A 20,104-nucleotide genomic window follows, 5' to 3' on the forward strand; every position below is an offset into this window, starting at 1 on the left:
CCAAACCAAACCCGTCACACTGAAGCTAATTCTGACTCGCAGCGACCCTACATAGGACAGAGTACAACTGCCCTGTAAGGTTTCTTACCCTGTGAAGTTTATAGGGTCTCTATAAGTCGGAATCGACTCAACGGCACTGGGTTTTGTTTTATTTTTTGTAAAGTTTCCAAGGAGTGGCTGGTAGATTCGAACTGCTGACCTTTTGGTTAGTGCCCGAGCTCTTAACCGCTGCGCCACCATACCCTAACATCTCCCTAAAACAACAGCTCTAATGTCTCTCTACTCTAACCAATCAACTCGGCTGCCCAAATCATCTTCGAGTATCTTGTACGGCAACCTACAGTGACCCCCAATCATCTCCTGAACCTCTACTAAACTCTTACAGGTCCCCTCTGCCGTCCACCAGCTAGCCTTCCTATATTTCTCAACTTCCAGCGCTTCCTATTTTCTTACTTAAAAAAACATACTTAGTCCTCTTTAATTCAGATTTGCCAACTTCCTTGCTGTCTCCCATACAAAAATCACCGCCTGAGCCTCGGTCCATTCCTTCCACCTAGAATCCCTCAGGCTTCGCTATCAATTCAAGTTACTGCCTCCTTTAACACCAGTCTTCAAAAGCACCTTCCACAGGATGTCTTCCCTCTCCAACCCATCAGCCTCACCCCTCAACTCTTTGTCCCTCAGAACAAAGGATGGGACTTATCTTTTATCATCTTGCAGTCATCACGCTATTGTTTTCATCTTCTTTCTCAGAAGCTCTTGAGTCTAAGGACCACAATGTCTTACGTATCTCTCTTTTGAACAGAAGTTCCTTAGAACGCTAGCACTCAGAAAATGCTTAACTCCTCTTTCTTCTAAAATGTCCTTAGAGTCAAAGTTATCAAAAACACATAATTAGCATTAAACTCCTAATTTTTAAATGTTTAGTTGACCTATACAATAACAGAAAATCACACACTTTACATACTTTATAAAAGCTACTCCATCCTCAGTCAACATCACAATACCAAGAATTAGGAAAGCAAAGAAAATCCTGGAAACGAAACGAAAAGCCCAAAAGCTTAGCATTATAGGATATTTTATTTTGCTCTCTGAAATAAATCTAATGAGTTAATTACCTAAAATTGATCTCAAGTGGTTTTTAAACTATGTTACCAAGATGTAAAACGTACAAACACTCCAGTACCACAAGAGGCTCTTAGGCAGCTATTATAAGATTTGCTTCATCATAGCTGAAAATTACGCCAGAATTTTTAAATATTCCTTTCAAATGACCCCATGAAATGCCTAGAAAGCTTGACCCTTCCCTGAAAGATGCATCAGCTTCCCTCTTCTCTACTAGTCACTGCATTCTCTATTAGCTAGTCACTAGGGGGGAAAAAAATTAACTTTCAAAAAAAATCTCCCATTCAGCTATTACCTTGGCCTACCCTGTTTCAGGCAAGTTCCAAAAGCCAACATGATTTGAAATTTTGAATTCAATTAAAAGCGATCATTTTATGTTGCTTAAGGATATAGTCAATTTCACAAGCCAGCATGTACTTTTAATATCTCACTTCTTCAGTTCTCTCAGTTCCTCTAAGCAACAAGATGGTTTGCCTTTGCCCTCAGCGTATCCCTTTTGTTCAGGAATAAAGAAAACCACCTACACATGCTTATCAAATTCTGTAAGTGTATTTAAATAAGTTGTCATTAGACACCATTATCAAAGATACAATAAACATCTCCACAAACTCTGATACATTGGAACAATGTTATATTCCTTAAAGCAACGACTTCAAGAACCTCAACTTTTCTGCACAAACCAGGCACGAGAGTACATACAGCCTGGCGACAACTCTGAACACAGCCCAAATAGTCCTCTTACATCCAGGACCACAGCATTCTGCAAAAGTTATGACGGAAGGGCTAAATCGATAGTCTTATAACTAAGTCCGTATTATCTAAATGTGAGGAAACCACTGAAAGAGTATCTTAAATAGCCCTAAAAAGGGACCCCCTGGAACAAGTAACAAATGCAATTCAATTTTGGGAACGCGAACTTAGATAGCAATGCGTCAGTGACAGTTATTTGGCAATTCGGTTTACTACAAACCTCAGTCGAAACTGGGACCTACTTCCAAGTTGCCTTCTGATGAAACATAAATTATACAGTGGCGAACTGCGAATGTGTCAAAACGGAAAAATTAACGATAGCACATTCAACCACTTAAACAACTGAAGACAATGCGAGCAGGGGTGCTCCCATCTGTGGGCTCCCCGGGCCCCTTCCAGAGGAGGAACCAAGGCTGCCTCCAAACGTGACCGCTGGTCACTGAGTAAGTTCAGCCCGCAGGGCGGAGAACAAATACTCTGTATAGTCGCACAGGCAAGAAAAAAAAGGTTAGGAGATTGGGACTTTTAGTGTCTCCATTAAGTATGCAAAACTATGATGACCCCTGAGAGCTGCGCTAACTAAAATGCGCCAAAAGACATCCACTCTGCAAATGTGCATAATGGTTTACGAATCAAGTCCTGTCCTTCTCTTTATTCAAAAGGATGAACAAGTAAACACTTTCCATCACTGTTTTAACGAGCAAACACTCAAGCACTTGGTGAAGCGGACTAACAACAGCCAAGAAAAGTATAAGCAGTGTTTCAAATCGAATGATCCAAGTAAAAAATCCCATTCTGTCATTCAAGGTTAATAAGACCGGGGGAGGGGTTTGGGAGGAGAAAAGAGGGAGCTGCCTCATCCTAGACTGAAGACAGGTTCTATCCTTTTCCATTACCAGGTTGCCTCTTACCAAGTCTAGTCCCTTAAAATCCTATTTCAAGGTTTCTTATTTTAAGGGCGACGTGGAGAAAGGGTTGTAAATTAAAATCAATACTCACTGCTAACTTTCATGCTGCCAAAAGCCGAAGGCTGCTGCACTGGCTTGCAGCTCTCCGCAAAGGAGGTGGTTCTGGGCCGCCCTGACATGATCACTCTCTTCCCGAATCACCTTTTCCTTCCTTCCTCTTGTCTTCCTATTGTTTTATGTTGGGGTGTTAGGTTAATGATAAATGCAGCATTAAGTTCTCCCCGGGAAAAAGAAAAAGACTTCGTCCTCTTGGCTTTGCACTCCTTTTATATTATCAAAAAAAAAAAAAAGATGGATTTCTCCTTCAAGACAGATCGGTATAGATATTTAACATATAGATGATTTGGGTGAAAAAAATACAATTCTTCTCCCTCCCTTTCAGGGAGGAGGCGGGGAGGAAAAAAGAAAGCTCCTAAAAAATACCTATCACGTGCAGCAGGGCAAATACTTGATTGAAAATAAGTCCTGTGAAGATTGTCTTTTCCTCGGGGATTTTTTTTCCGAGTCAATGAAGAAGGGAAGCGGCGGAAGGATCACGAGTCTCCCGCCGGCCGCGGGGGGAGGGGAGCAGGGGGAGGGGGTGGCTCGGCGAGGCCACGGGAAGCGCTGCGGCCCCGGCGGCCTGGAGACGGGCCCGGCGGCGGCGGCGGCGGCGGCGGCGGCGGCCGAGGGCGAGGTGCTCAGACGCGGGCGGCGGCGGCGGCGCTGGCGGCTCCCCTCCTCATTGCGCCAGGAGCAGCTGCAGGCGGCGGCTGGATCCAGCGGCCATGGCGGCGGCGGCGGCGGAGGCAGCTCCCTTCAGACCCCAGGCAGCGGCTCCTCGGCTGCTCCCCATACGCGGGGGACATGGGAACGCGGCCGCCGCTTCCGTCCCTCGGGGCCCCCTCCCCGTCCGCGGCCCCAGCGCGGCCGCCCTCCCGGCCCTCGCCTCGGCTCGGCGTCCGCTCAGGAAGCGTCCGCGCTGCGGCCCCAGCCCGGAGCACTGTCAGCGGCTGCGGGCCGGCTCCTCCTCGCTTCCTTCCTTCCTTCCTTCCTTTGTCACTCGGCCCGGGCTGCGGCGGCGGCACAAGCCCGCATTCGCCCGGCTCGGGGGCTGCTCTGTGTGAGGCGAGCCGTCTGCGCAGTCGCCTAGCTCCTCGCCGCACCCCCTCCCCCCTGCTGCTCGTCCTCCGCCTCCTTCCTCCCCCACCCAGCCTTACACCGCCCAGCGCCCCGCCGCCCGCGTAACAGGCGTCTGGGAATCGCCGGCCGAGCCCCGCGCCCGCCCCCTTCGGCTGGGGAGCCGAAGCCCGAGCGGGGCCAATCACGGGCGTCGTTTGTTTGCGGCTCCTCCCGGAAAAAGCCGATCGACCTGAAGAGCCAATTGGAGAGTGCCGCCGGAAATCCACGCCCGAGGAGCGGAAAATGCCGAGGATAACCGAACGGGAGCAAGGGGGATTCGCCTTGTTTTGTGGCTGGCTGAAGGAGAAATTCGACGGCGGCAACAGTAGCCAATCAGAGCCGCCGTCTCTCTGGAAAAAGCATGAAGAGTTAAGGTCGGTGAAACCCAGAGTTCCAGGTGAAACTGTACTGCTGAGAGCCGCGGCCGCTTTGTAATTGGCTGAAAAACTCTGCTGGGCGTGTCCCTCACTCGGTGATTGGAGGAGGAAAGGGGGCATCCGAGGAGAGTCTAACCAATCAGAACTGCTCTTCCCTAGCCGAGGGGGGGAGAAGAAGAAAGCTAAGGGAGGACGTTTATAAAGCGCCTTCTTATTGGCTTGAAGCTTTAGAGCGGAGGGAATGGGAGGGAGGCCGAAACTCGTTGCGATAGCCAATCGGCACTGACGGCTCTCCTATCGCAAGACCTAGCTGCAGTGTGATTGGCCTACAACCTACGGCGGCGGCCCCAGGCGCTAGGAGCTCGTCTGGGGTCGTGGCGGGCGGTGTCGCCTACTCGCTGGCGGCTGCTCCCAACCCGTAGGAAAGCCGCAGACAGGGAGCGCGGGCTTTCCGCGCACCCGCTTCGCGCAGCCTGTCCCAAACCCGTGGTCGGCGGAGCTGGGCTCTGCTAGTGCTTAAGCCAGCGAAGGGTCGGGGGCTCTCCGCACTCCCTGGAGGCTCTCGGCGGGGTGCGGCTAAGTCTCTGCGCCCGAGCCATCCTTCAGCCTGAGATCGCGCGTCCCGAGGACCTGCGTCTTCCCCAGGAGGCCCCAAGGGACCCCTCCGGCCGGCTGCGATTTCTCAGACACGAAAGTGGGGACAAAGCTTCCAGAAAAGCAGCGCCCCCGGGCAGCCGCGCCCCGCCCGGCCGCGGGGACCATTGACAGCGCGAGGCTGACTACGCCTCATGCGCACGGCCCAGCTGGGCCTTCTGGAAACGCCCCTAAGAAATGAGCTCATTCTGGATGCGCGCACTCCTTGGGCGCCACTGCCCGGTGCAGAAGGGGCCAAAAGCAGGTGAGGGGAGATGCCGTCAGGCCGGATATCCTGAGATCTCTAAGGAAGCGGAGTCAGCATAGCCCTGAGTGCCTTTGGGTCCTCCGGAACCAGGGTCGTCTATAAAAGCACTATTTGAGTAGATTTCACACATTGTCCAGCCTTCATTGCTCTACTGGAGAGCCAGGTTTTTTTTTTGTTTTTTTTGTTTTTGTCAGAGGACAGTGAGGTGTGGCTACATCAGGATAGCAGGGAAAGTAGAGTAGACAGTTGCCATGCTGATTATGATTCCCTGGGACCTGTAATTTCCACCTACAGGCTCACTACTTTCAAGATGCTGTCTCCAGAAAGCACATGTAAAAGTACTCATTTGATCAGACTGCCTAGCAGTTGGCTTGGAAAGTCTGATGAAGGACTTGGGATAGAACAAAGTAAGCTTTGATGGGAGACAGGAAAAGTCTAGACAAGTAAAGCAAATGAGTGAAACTGGCCTGGTGTAAGACAATGGCGAATGATAGAGAATATGGCAACTTGGAGTATCCCTGCCGGAACTAAAATGAGCAGCTGCTCCTCAGCCCTAGCAGATTGTTGCCCTCAGGAATGTGGGTTCAGTGCAGGGCTTCCAACCAGTTAGTTCAGGTTCGAACCCCTGCTGAGAATTTGCATTTCTATCCCAGATAAACTGAATTAGAATCTACATTTTAATAAAACCCCCTGGTGATTCTTAATGTATAATAAATTTTAAGAACCACTGCTCTGCTAAGTGGTTCTCAGAATTGGTCCCTAACCAGCAGCATCAGCATCGCCTGGGAACTTGTTAGAAATGCAAATTATCAGCAGAGGTTTCAACCAGAAAAGGTTCAAAGACCTGGTTCAGTGTTTTTGAGATAGTCAGTGTTGTTTTTGTTTTCCCAAGATTAAACTAAGAGCTGGATTTTTGTGTAAAACCTCTGGATTTTTAAATGTTGACAACCAATACTTAAAACATTGCAGGGCAAACTAAAAACATCCTGGGGTAGACGTGGCAAACAGGCAATCAATTTGCAGTATTTAACCAGAGCATAGATTTTGTAGCCCCAGAGCAGTAGAGGCCCTAGTTCTTTGCAATTAAGAGAGAACATGAGATCAGTGGATGTCATGGGGGAGGGTAAAGAACATTAAAAGCCAACTCAGTGCATGGCAAGCTTGTCAGCTGATTGGTGGCTCTCCATGCTATTAGGAAAAGCCTTTGTCACTGCTCCTGAAAATGCTGTGAGGCAACACTTTAAATCCTGCCTTCCTCTTATACCAGCAAGAAAGTGAATAGGAAATGTTTAGGTTACACAAATTGGAAACACGGGTATTATTTTGTAATACAAAAATGACCTAACTTGAGGTTATATTTAGCTTTACTGTTGCTGCCTTCAAATATTTTGAACTGATGCTGTTAAAACAAAAATCTGAACGAGAGGGAAATTTTATAGGAAAAAAAGTATGTATGTCAGTCTAAGAATTAGAGCTGGAGAGAGAAGTTTATGAGGAAATACAGAACTACGCAAACATTTAGTGATTGCTTCCCTGAACTGTTCAAATCCAATGTTACCTTCCCACCTACTGTCAACTACTAACCAGTTTATAATAGTAATAGTAAACAGTTAATATTTATTGAGCGTTTACAACGTGCTAGGCATTGTTCTTAAGTGCTTCACACATACTGTCTCATTTAAACTTCATAACAATCCTACCCTGCTTTTCAGAAAGCTTTACTAACTTGCTTCAGGTCCACAAAGCTGAAGTAGCAGAGCTAGGATTCATATCCCCTGTTCTTAGGCCCTGCTCCGTACTTTTCTCTCTCACAGAGTCCCCACATTCCTCCATATGTCTTGCTTTATCACCTTATGCCTTCTTACTGTGGCATCTGATGTGAACACAGCCCTCAGTATAGTGTCAGTTTGGTTTGCTCCTGGGCTCATGAGATGGTCTCACGTAGAGATCAGTAAGTAATTCTAAGCCGAATTCTGTGTGGTTACTGAGAGTGTCCACAAAATGATATTTATAAGTTAAACTGTACAATGAACTGCCTCCATGTATTCTGTAGTAATAAAAACATTTAGATGGCACTTTGCAGCTTAGGAAACACTTTAACAGGCATTGTATCGTTTGGTCCTCACAGCAAGCCAGTAGAGTATGAAGGGAAGCTATTCTGTTTTTACAAATGAGGAAATTAAGCACTATACAGATTGAGTGACTTGCTCAAAATCAGCTGCATTTTAAATTGAAACCAGGAGAAACTGAAAACCTCAAAAAACAAACCCATTGCTGTTGAGTTGATTACAACTCATAGCAACCCTATAGGACAGAGTAGAACTGCCCCATAGTGTTTCCAAGGAGCACCTGGTGGTTTTGAACTGCCAACCTTTTTGATTAGCAGCTATAGCTCTTAACCACTACACCACCAGGGTGTCCAAGACAGGTGTAATAACGAAGGTCGCAAATAGAATGGAATGCATTTTGTTTAGATGAACCCAAAGTTATCCATTCCAAACATAAGTCCCTGAGCAAACTCTTCCTTGGACCTCATTAAATTAAATTAGCTAACGTATATTAAACAACTATAGTGTTTTTGGGTGCTAGTCTTCACAACATAAGATACAGTCTCTGTGCTCCATATATTTGCAATCAGGAGCTATAAGATGGAAAGAGTCGTTTATTAATGAAACCTAGGAAAGCCTTGTGTTATGAGTTGAATTGTATCCCCCCAAAAAAGGTATGTTTAAGTCCAAACACCTGGAGCCTCAGAATGTGACCTTAATTAAAACTAGGGTCCTTTCAGATGTGATTAGTTAAGATGAAGTCATTAGGGTGGACCCTAATGCTTTATGATTAGTGGCTTTATAAGAAAAGGAGGAGAGACACACAGGGAAGAACACCATATGACAACAAAGCTAGAGTTTGGAATAATGCAACTACAAGACAAGGAATGCCAAGGATTGTGATAAACCGCTGGGAGCTAGGAGAAGGAATGGAATAGACTCATATCTGGACCAATAAGCAACATCATGATAAATGGAGAAAAGATTGAAGTTATCAAGGATTTCATTTTACTTGGATCCACAATCAACACCCATGGAAGCAGCAGTCAAGAAATCAAAAGACACATTGCATTGGGCAAAACTGCTGCAAAAGATCTGTTTAAAGTGTCGAAAAGCAAGGACGTCACCTAGAAGACTAAGGTGCTCCTGACTCAAGCCATGGTGTTTTCAGTAGCCTCATATGCGTGCAAAAGCTGGACGATGAATAAGGAAGACCAAAGAACAATTGATGCCTTTGAATTGTGGTGTTGGCAAAGAATATCGAATATACCATAGACTGCCAAAAGAACAAACAAATCTGTCTTGAAAGAAGTACAACCAGAGTGCTCCTTAGAAGCAAGCATGGTGAGACTACATCTTACATACTTTGGACATCTTACGAGGAGGTTATCAGTCCCTGGAGAAGGACATCATGCTTGGTAAAGTAGAGGGTCAGCAAAAAGAGGAAGACTCTCAACAAGATGAATTAACACAGTGGCTACAACAGTGTGCTCAAGCATAGCAACTACTGAGAGGATGGCACAGGACCAAGCAGTGTTTCATTTTGTTGTACATAGGGTTGCTATGAGTCGGAACTGACTCAGTAGCTCCTAACAACAACAACAGAGCCCTCCAGAAGGAACCAACGTTACCCAGACCTTGTTTTCAGATTTTTAGCCTCCAGAACTGTGAGAGAATAAATTTCTGTTGTTTTAAGCCAGCCAGTTTGTCGTACTTTGTTACGGCAGCCCTAGGAAACTAATACATCCTCTAATATCAAGGTCAAAATGAAGATTAAGAAGGAAAAATATATTTATTGAGTACCTTTTCAGCCCTCCCCAAAACCCCAAGAGATAGGCATTGCTAGCCCTCTTTCTAATAGATGGAGGGGGAGTGATAAGTCTCAGGATAAATACGTTGTTCAACATCACACAAATAGTAATGGCAGAGCTAGGATGGGCTTTATACCTGAGTCATTGAGGACAGCCCTTTTACGAGATCACTCTGCCTTCCATCAAGAAGTAACAGTATTTATCCTATTTATGTAACATTGTGTGCCTGTGAAAATATTAACTCTATTGCTTTTGTCCTTTCCAGTGTTCGTCTTCATTTTTCACCTTTGCAATAAGAAAAAAAGCACTTTAAAAAGTAAAACTGCAGGAGGATAAAAGAAGAGAGGTCGCAGTGTAAAACTGCTTAATTTGACTAGTTTACTGACACTTCCTTACAGAGGCACCTTTCGTCAATAATTCTGATATATGTTCCACAGGAAGGTAACCTAACAGGAAAGAGAAATAGCAGCAGCTAGACAGGCACTTTTAGAGAGATTCAGGGAATCAGTTTCAGAGGTGAAACTGAGGAAGAGCTCTGAAGCAGCAGCAGAAATTTGTCCCTCCCCCCTCCCCTCCCCCTCCCCCCTCCCCTCCCCTCCCCCTCCCCTCCCCTCCCCCTCCCCTCCCCCTCCCCTCCCCTCCCCCTCCCCTCCCCCTCCCCTCCCCTCCCCCCCCCTCCCCCTCCCCTCCCCCTCCCCTCCCCCTCCCCTCCCCCTCCCCTCCCCCTCCCCTCCCCCTCCCCTCCCCTCCCCTCCCCCTCCCCTCCCCTCCCCTCCCCCTCCCCTCCCCTCCCCTCCCCCTCCCCTCCCCTCCCCCTCCCCTCCCCTCCCCCTCCCCTCCCCTCCCCCTCCCCTCCCCCTCCCCTCCCCCTCCCCCCTCCCCTCCCCCTCCCCCTCCCCCTCCCCCTCCCCCCTCCCCTCCCCCTCCCCCCTCCCCTCCCCCTCCCCCCTCCCCTCCCCCTCCCCTCCCCTCCCCCCTCCCCCTCCCCCCTCCCCCTCCCCCTCCCCCCTCCCCCTCCCCCTCCCCCCTCCCCCTCCCCTCCCCCTCCCCCCTCCCCCTCCCCTCCCCTCCCCTCCCCCTCCCCTCCCCTCCCCCCTCCCCTCCCCTCCCCCCTCCCCTCCCCCTCCCCTCCCCCTCCCCTCCCCCCCTCCCCCCAAAAAAACCTCACTCGTAACTACCATATAGGACAGAGTAGGACTGCCCCATAGGGTTTCCAAGGAGTGGCTGATGGATTCGAACTGCTGGCCTTTTAGTTAGCAGCCAAGCTCTTAAACCCTGTGCCACCAGGGCTCCAACCTTTAATGCCTAAAAGAGGTTGCCCATGACTAACTCAGTTCATCCTGTAAAGGGGTCAATTTGTATCAAAGTAAAGCAGATGACATGACCTATGGACTACTGAAAATCATCATCGGCTTAATTTGGCAGTAGTGTCAAGAGGTATTTACAAAATTGTATCCTTTGATCCATAATAAAAATTTAGCTCATCCCAGGCACTATGCTGGCTGCTTGACACAGATAATGATCAGAATTCCTTGCACAGTGGGTAGTATATTATTATCATTTCTATTTTACCGATGAGGAAACCGAGGCACCAGAGAAGTAACTTGTTACAGGTCACACAGCTAGAAAGTGGTTTTCATACCTGTAGCTTAACTCTGTCTCCTTAGAAAATCATCTAAAAGAAACAAATAGAACTTCACTCGAGTCCGTTTAGTGAGCATTTATCCAACTCCTGATATTGTTGTAAGACACAGCTCTAGGCCGTGGGAGTACACGAGTACGAAGATAAATAGAAGTCATCCAAAGATGACTCCTATCATTTCCTAGCCTTGGGGGAGCTTTCATACAGTAGAGGAGACCTGTAAACTGATAACACCATAATGTGGTCTATGGAGCTGGCAGAGGGGACAGGAAGTGTCCTAGAGAAGATTATTTTCCAAAGTATATTTACATACACGTAGTGGTTTAGAGCTCAGCTGCTTACCAAAAGGTCTGCAGTTCAAATCCACCAGCCCTTCTTGGAAGCCGTATGGGGCAGTTCTACTCTGTCCTATAGAGTAGCTATAAGTCAGAACCGACTCCACGGCATCTAACAACAAGTGGTCTCCAGGATTGGAGGAAGACTCATTAACAGCCTGCATTATGCAGATGATGCAACCTTGCTTACTGGAAGTGAAGAGAACTTGAAGCACTTACTGATGATGATCGAAGACTAGAGGCTTCAGTATGGATTACACCTCAACATAAAGAGAACAAAAATCCTCAAAATAAGCAACATCATGATAAACGGAAAAAAAGATTGAAGTTGTCAAGGAGTTCATTTTACTTGGATCCACAATCAACACCCATGGAACCAGCAGTCAAGAAATCAAATGACACGTTGCATTGAGCAAATCTGCTGCAAAAGATCTCTTTAAAGCATTAAAAATCAAAGATGTCACTTTAAGGACTAAGGTGCACCTCACCCAAGCCATGGTGTTTTCAGTAGCCTCATATGCATGTGAAAGCTGGGCAATGAATAAGGAAGACCCAAGAAGAATTGACACCTTTGAATTATGGCGTTGGTGAGGATTATTGAACATAACCATGGACTGCCAAAAGAACAAACAAATCTGTCTTGGAAGAAGTACAGCCAGAACGCTCATTAGAAGCGAGGATGGCCAGACTTCACCTCACTTACTTTGGACATATTATCAGGAGGGATCAGTCCTTAGAGAAGGACATCAGCTTGGTAAAGCAGAGGGTCAGCAAAAAAGAGGAAGACTCTCAACAAGATGGATTGACACAGTGGCTGCAACAATGGGCTCAAGCATAACAACGATCATGAGGATGGTGAAAGACCGGACATGGTTATGCATAGGGCTGCTATGAGTCGGGAACTGACCGGATGGCACCTAACAACAACAACAGTGGTCTCTGGAGTGGGTGCATGTACCTAGAGGTTGCACAGGATGATCCCGTGGGGTGCTGGAAATATTAGAACTTATTTTTATCTTAAAATGTAAGAAATTAACTTTCCAGCAGTTTACTTACTGATAGACACTGGCATCTCCTCAGTCTCCATGTCAAAGGAATAAATGTTATATGGTCCACAGTATCCTAACAAAAGGGGAGGAATTCCACAAGTGCCTTCCTGTTGTATTGAGTTTTCTGTGACATATGGCACTTATGCTTAAGTAAGTGGATTTCCAGATCACATTTGGTTTTTAAATTAACTCTTACAAAACAGGCTACTGAAAATAATTCCTGCAAACAAAGTATGGATTATAGCTTTTACTAATGGAGCAAGTGAACAAACAATGGCAAAGCTGACATTCTCCTCCTCTCAGTAGGAGATCTTTATCAGTCACTTCCCTAAGTAAAAACAGTAATCAACGCATCAAATCTGACAAGAAGTAGATCTGAAATTTTTGAAATTCCCAAGAAGAATTTTTGAAATACGGAGTTAGCATCTGCTATTGTCAAAGTCAAAGCTTACCCTGAGTTTGATTGAGACGTAGCTAATGGTAATGCGAAGTCTTCAGAATTACTGAAACATTTAAAGACGATGCGTCTAGGACAGTGCAGGGGCGGCGGGAGAGCAAATGTCATTAATAATTAAAAACTATTTTACAAAATATTGGTTATTGCACCTCTCGCTTACTGTATCTGTCTTGTAGTGTACATATCATATTAACTCAAAAATACATGTTTTATAAATATGCAGAGTATATCTGAGCGTTAAAAATTATTTTACTAGTAGCATATAAGATCAGAACAGTTTGTAGACCACGATTTAAAACAGAATAGTTCTCTGGATGGGCAAAGCAAAGAACATTCCAGGCAAAGAGAAGAGATTATGCAATGTCAGAAATGTATGTAACAAAATGATCAGAGACCTGCAGGTAGTTTGACATTATGCAGCATATAACATCTGGAAGAAGAGAAAATAAAGGAAAACATTCTGATGACAGAATAGTACTTAAGTCAGTTATCCTATATTCACTCCATATTATTCAAACCCACTGCCATTGAGTCGATTCTGACTCATAGGGACTCTGTAGCACTGAGTAGAACTGCCCTATAGGGTTTCCTAGGCTGTAAAACTTCATGGAAGCAGACTGCCACATCTTTCTCCTGCTGAGCGGCTGGTGGGTTTGAACTGCCACGTGCCATGTGCAACGTGCTTTTGGTTAGCAGCCACGTGCTTCACCACTGTGCCACCAAGGCTCCTCCATATTATGCAGTCGATAAAAAATAGGAACTATGAAGACTAATAACAAGTTAGAAATATATTTATGAAACAATATTAATTAAAAAACATAGAACTTCAAGTTGTGTATGTGCCATATTTACAATTCCATAAAATATATGTACATTTGGATCAAGATTGAAAAGAAAGTCAGAAATTAGAATAATTCTGTTAGTATTTTGGCATAGTTAATTATAGATAAAAATATTCACTTTAAATATTTTCATTTAATATTTTTATAATAGATTTCTCTTTGTTCAATTTTAAAGGAAATTGGCCCCCAAAATAATACGCTTCTTTGCTGTGAATCACGTTCCTCAGAACCACCTGATTACACTGAATTCTTAGAAAAAACTCAGAATTCCTCAGCGAAGCTTTCCAATACTAACATTTTTACTGATAAGCCTATGTCATATGAGGTATATCAATAAAACTAGCCCGTATTTGTTGAGTACATACTATATATGCAAGACATCAGCTAGCCATCTGATGTAAAGAAGAATATGACTGGCTCTTATCCTCTGGTTGGAGAAACAACCACATGAAAAGTACCAATGAATTATTTTAAATAACATTTTGAATCACTAAAAAAAAGTTGTGAGGCAAAACAATTTTCTAATCTGATTGTCACTCGTGTGTTCAGATGAATGGCTCAGACACGCAGTGATGTTTGTATTAGGTGAGTGGAGGACACCTTCAATCTAAAGTGGGTCTTACAGGATCAGTAGTAGGATTTGGGGATGAAGAAAAGAGAAGAGAAGTAAATTATTTTCCACCACTTCAATTCCAACCTATCACACAACACCCCCCTTAGTAAATCCTCAGGGGGGTGGAAGTGTCAGAGCAATTAAGGACAGGGTGCGTCTGTTCACCTGACTTCAGGAAAACCAGTTTGGCTGGAACAGAATGCTGATGGAGAGTACTAATGAAAGATAAGGTTTTAAAGGTAGTTTAGGGCCAGATCTGACAGCTTTGAATGTTACACCAAGAAATCTGGGCTTTGTCCTGTAGGCAGTGGAGAATTATTAGAGGTATTTTAGCATATGCAAGACACAATGTTGCTTATTTTAAGGAATTTTGTTTTCTTGTTTACCTGTGTTTTATTGACTATGGAAAGGCATTCAACTGTATAGACTATGACAAATTATGGATAACATTCTGGAGAATGGAAATTCCAGAACACTTAATTGTGCTCATGAGGAACCTATACATAGACCAGGAGGCAGTTGTTTGAACAGAACAAGGGGATACTGGGTGATTTAAAGTCAAGAAATGTGTGTCAGGGTTGTATTCTTTCATCATACTTATTCGATCTGTATGCTGAGCAAATAATCCAAGAAGCTGGACATGGCATCAGGATTACCTGCAGTATGTAGATGACACAACCTTGCTTGCTGAAAATGAAGAGGACTTGAAGCAGTTATTGATGAAGATCAAAGACTGCAGCATTCATGAGTGAAATTAGTCGGTTGCAAAAGGACAAATATTATAAAAGACCACTATTATAAGAACTTGAGAAATAGTTTAAACTGAGAAGAAAACATTCTTTTGTGGTTATGAGAGGGGGCAGGGAGGGAGGGTGGGAGAGGGACATTCACTAATTAGATAGTAGATACTAATTATTTAATGTGAAGGGAAAGACAGCACACAATACAGGGGAGGTCAGCACAATTGGACCAAACCAAAAGCAAAGAAGTTTCCTGAAAAAAAGTGAATGCTTCGAAGGCCAGCGTAGCAGGGGCAGGAGTCTGGGAACCATGGTTTCAGGGGACATCTAAGTCAATTGGCATAATAAAATCATTCTGCATCCCACTTTGAAGAGTGGCGTCCGGGGTCTTAAACGCTAGCAAGCAGCCATCTAAGATGCATCAATTGGTCTCAACCCACCTGGATCAAAGGAGAATGAAGAACACCAAGGACACAAGGTGATTATGAGCCCAAGAGACAGAAAGGCCACATGAACCAGAGTCTACATCATCCTGAGACCAGAAGAACTAGATGGTGCCGGGCTACAACTGATGACTGCCCTGGCAGGGAACACAACAGAGAACCCCTGAGGGAGCAGGAGAGAAGTGGGATGCAGACTCCAAATTCCCATAAGACCAGACTTAATGGTCTGACTGAGACTAGAAGGACCCTGGTGGTCATGGCCCCCGGACCTTCTGTTGGCCCAGGACAGGAACCATTCCCAAAGCCAACTCTTCAGACATGGATTGGACTAGACAATGGGTTGGAGAGGGATGCTGGTGAGGAGTGAGCTTCTTGGATCAGGTGGACACTTGAGACTATGTTGGCATCTCCTGCCTGGAGGGGAGATGAGAGGGTGGAGGGGGTTAGAAGCTGGCGAAATGGACATGAAAAGAGAGAGTGGAGGGAGAGAGCGGGCTGTCTCATTAGGGACAGAGTGGTTGGGAGTGTGTAGCAAGGTGTATATGGGTTTATGTGTGAAAGACTGACTTGATTTGTAAACTTTCGCTTAAACCACAATAAAAATCATAAAAAATTAAAAAAAGACTGCAGCAGTCAGTATGGATTGCATCTCAACTTAGAGAAAACAAAAACCCTCACAACTGAACCAATAAGCAACATCATGATAAATGGAGAAAAGTTTAAAGTTGTCGAGGATTTCATTTTACTTGGATCCACAATTAATGCCCATGGGAGCATTGGTCAGGAAATCAAACGATGTGTTGCGTTGGGCAAATCTGCTACAAGAGACTAAAGAGTTTTCAATCCCCTCATATGTATGCAAAAGCTGGACAATGAATAAGGCAGACCAAAGAAGAATTGATGCCTTTGAATTATGGTGTTGGCGAAGAATATTGAATATACCATGAACTGCCAAAACAATAAACAAATCTGTCTTGGAGGAAGTACAGCCAGAATGATCCTTAGAAGTGAGGACGGTGAGACTTCGTCTCAGTTACTTTGGACATGTTATCAAGAGGAATCAGTCTCTAGAGAAGGACATCATGCTTGGTAAAGTAGAGGGTCAGCAAAAAAGAGGCAGACGAGCAATGAGAGGGATTGGTACAGTGGCTGCAACAATGGGCTCAAGCATAACAATTGTTATGAGGATGGCACAGGATTGGGCAGTGTTTTGTTTTGTTGTACATGGAGTTACTATGGGCTGGAACAATCTCGTTGGCACTTAACAACAACAAGACATTACTGCTGTATGAAAGTTCCTGAAGTAACATACACTGTGGTTTCTCCTATTGCTGAAAATGTGGCCAGAATGACAAGACAGCGTACTTAGTCATGCCTCTTCTAATCAATGAGGCGTGCCCAAATGGAAAGTACTGGATGTGTGGTGCAACGGATCACTTTTATATGGCCTTTCTTGCTATGGTCTTGTAGCTCCTACCAAATAACTCTGCAAATGAGGTGCTTGTGACCCATCAAGGGGATTGGATATCTTGCTAATAATGCAAGTAAGGTGCATGCACCCTTTTGCAGGAGAGACCATGCAAATAAGGTGTATGGAACACTAACAAGAGGATTGGCCAGTTTTGCCATTCCGCTAGGCTTAAAATGAACCACCCTAGAGGCAGATGAGGGGACCTCTCTACCACTAAGAAGAGGAGACAGCAGTGGAGCATATCCTTTGGACCTGGGGTCCCGCTACTGAGAACCCCCTAGACCCAGGAGACAGAGAGCAAGAGAGAGTGCAAGACGGCAAAAAGCAGTGACAGAGAAGTGGCAGCAGCAGAACCAGGACACCAGCCTGAGCCGGTGCAGTGAGCTCTCCAGCCCAGGGAGTAAGGTGCTTACAGTGGGTGTGCTAGCCCACAGAGCTAGATGGCTGAGTGCCTCTGGGCAGGAGGCTTCCTGGCGAAGTGGGGTGCCTCCAGGCACTTGTCTGCAGAGCTAGGCCTGTCTTCCTGCGGAGCCAGAGAGTTGAGTGCCTTTGGGACAAGACTTGCTGGTGGAGTGGGTTGTCCTGGCATTTCTTGGCGGAGCTAAAAAGCTTTGTAACATTTGCCTAAGCAGGGCAGAGGCCTGGCCAAGGGGCCAAGAGGCCATGAGGCTGAGGAGCAGAGAGAGGCTTGCCTGTGGGCACAGTTAAGAAGAGGCTGTCCTGATCAAGTACTGTATCCTGAGTCAACCCTGATTCTGAATTGTAACTTGTTATTTCCCTAATGAATTCCATAACTGTGAGTATGGTCTGTGAGTTCTGCGTGGCCATTGCAATGAATTAGCAAACCCAGCAGATAAGTACAGACTGCGTAGGAGGGATGGCTGGTGTCAGAACTGGTGAAAAGCTTGGAGAGAAAGGCATGTCTGACCTTCGCCTCATAGGAATCAGCCTTGGGCTGTCAATGCTGATCATGGTTCTCTCTCTTCCCCTCTTGTGAAGTTAGACAAGAAGATCTGATGCCACCACCACGCCATTTTCAATACAGGATTGTTGTTGTTAGGTGTCATTGAGTTGGTTCCAACTCGTAGCAACCCTACGTACAATAGAAAGAAACACTGCCCAGTCCTGTGCCATCCCCATACTCATTGCTATGTTTGAGCCCATTGTTGCAGCCACTGTGTCAATACATGTCACTGTGGGCAGGATGACTACCCAAAAAAGAAGAAGGCGTAATGTTTTAAATATAACTACTATTAAGTGGACTCCGGTCATATTAAAAGTTTCATGTCAAACTGGAAGTACAGGGTGGAGAGAAGGAGTGCGCTGTGACATTGTAGGGAGAGCAAGTAGGTTCATATGACAACGTGTGTGTAAGTTTTTGTATGAAAGACTTTCTTGAATTGTAAGCTTCCACTTAAAAAAAAAATTTTTTTTTTAAAAGTTTCATGTCAAGCCTTTGACAGTTCATATACATTCTCTAAGTTTAACTTTAAAATGAATATTCTATTAAAGGTTTAAAAAAAACAAACTTGATGAAGCCTTTTAGTTTTTTATGCTTGTCACATTTTTGCTTGTAAGAGGGTGTAATCGTATGGTTATTACAATATTACTGATTAAATTATTCCAAGCTGTTTCAATTTTATTTATTTTACCCCATTTCCATTCACTTCTTAAAAAGGACTTTTTTAGACAAGAGGACAAATATTTTCACACTAAATTGGATAAATGAACTCACATAAATTGGATTGAAAACAATAAGGGTGTATTGATTGAATGAATGCTTTGATTTAAACATACTTCTTTACAACAAATTCTGGATAATACGGATTGAAAAGTAATAAATTTGTTGTTGTGTACAGTTGAGACAATTCCCACTCATAGCAACACAATATAAGAGTGGAACTGTCCCATAGAGTTTCCTAGGCTGTAATCTTTATGGAAGGAGCCCTGGTGGCACATTGGTGAAAGCACTCGGCTGCTAACCGAAAGGTCAATGGTTGAAACCCATCAGCAAAGATGTGGCAGTCTGCTTCCATAAAGACTTACAGCCTGGGAAACCCTATGGGGCAGTTCTACTCTGACCTATAGGGTCGCTATAAGTCAAAATTAACTCCACAGCAATGGGTTTGGTTTGGTTTTGGGAATCTTTACGAGAACAGATCGGCTGGCCTTTCTCCTGCAGGTTCAAACTGTGGACCTTTGGGTTACCAGCCTAGTGCTTAAACCACTGTGCCATCAGAGCTCCTTGTAATAAATTTAGATCTGAGAAACTCATTTGGAACAAGTATTTTAGGAACTCAGCAGCCAACAGTAAATTGGAAATGGTCAGATTTTCTTCTTTACGTGGAAATAGGACTCATGTCTCTCAGAATAAAACAGAAGTCTTTAGATCTTTAATCTTTATTAAGCTGATGGTTGTCTTAGTTATCTAGTGCTGCTATTGCAGAAATACCACAAACGGATGCCTTTAGCAAACAGAACTTTACCTTCTCACAGATAGAAGATCTGAATCCAGGGTGCTGGCTCTAGGGGAAGGTTTCCTCTTTCTGTGGGCTCTAAAGGAAGGCTCTTGTCTCTTTGAGTTTCTGTTCCTGGGCGACTTTCATGTGGCTTGGTATCTCTCTTTTCCCATCTTTTTGCATCAAAATGGGATTATAACCACAAGCATAGAGGTTAGGATTTACGATACGTTTTAGAGGGACATAAATCGATTCATAACAATGGTGAATGTGAAAGTTAAAGGAAAATTGGCATCCTTTGTTTCTTTGCTATTGAATATCTTGACTTGGAGGAAAAAAAAAAAACTTGAAAAAAAATTAAGAAGTATGGATCCTCCAAGAAGGAATTCCAGAAGGCAGAGTGTGCCTGTATCCCTTAGTCAGGCCATGGTTTCATTTGGATGGTGGCCATTAAGATGCATCATTGCTCTGACTTCATCCCTGTGCCTTGTAGAATGGAATTCTGAAAGGAAGTGGGAGGGAGTGCACAAGACCCTAAAGAATGTATGTTCCTGTGTAACGTCCAGATCAGACAGGAGCCAGAATTACCAGATATCAGAGCAGAAAGGATTCTCTTGGGATAGGGGTTAGTGCTCAGCTTTATAAAGCTGGAAACCCCGGTGGCCTAGTGGTTAAGTGCTACAGCTGTTAACCAAAGGGTCGGCAATTCAAATCCACCAGGCACTCCTTGGAAACTCTGAGTTGGAAATAACTTGACGGCAATGGGTTTGAGTTTTGGGGTTTTGTTTTTTTTTTTTTTTTGGTTTTATAAACCCATTAATGTTTCACCACATCTATTTTTATTCATTATTTTTATAATTTATGTTGCATGTGCACTAGTAGTGTCCAGTACTTGAAGATAAAAGTATAGCT

The 20,104-nt window shown here is 44.8% G+C and overlaps 1 protein-coding gene across 3 annotated transcripts in view; it reads right to left on the bottom strand.

Moving 5' to 3' along the window:
- GSK3B (glycogen synthase kinase 3 beta) overlaps positions 1-3,420 on the bottom strand; it is a 292,562-nt gene extending 289,142 nt beyond the window's left edge. The window contains exon 1 of one of the 3 annotated variants that reach the window (XM_049877389.1): positions 2,875-3,420. In XM_049877389.1, coding sequence (XP_049733346.1) covers positions 2,875-2,962 — 88 coding nt within the window. In that variant the 5' untranslated portion in view covers positions 2,963-3,420. The remainder of the gene's footprint in view (positions 1-2,874) is intronic. The other 2 variants (XM_049877373.1, XM_049877381.1) reach the window with 2 other exon arrangements.
- Between the last annotated feature and the right edge of the window lie 16,684 nt (positions 3,421-20,104).

Source organism: Elephas maximus, chromosome 1 (assembly GCF_024166365.1).
Source record: "Elephas maximus indicus isolate mEleMax1 chromosome 1, mEleMax1 primary haplotype, whole genome shotgun sequence".
NCBI lineage: Eukaryota > Metazoa > Chordata > Mammalia > Proboscidea > Elephantidae > Elephas > Elephas maximus.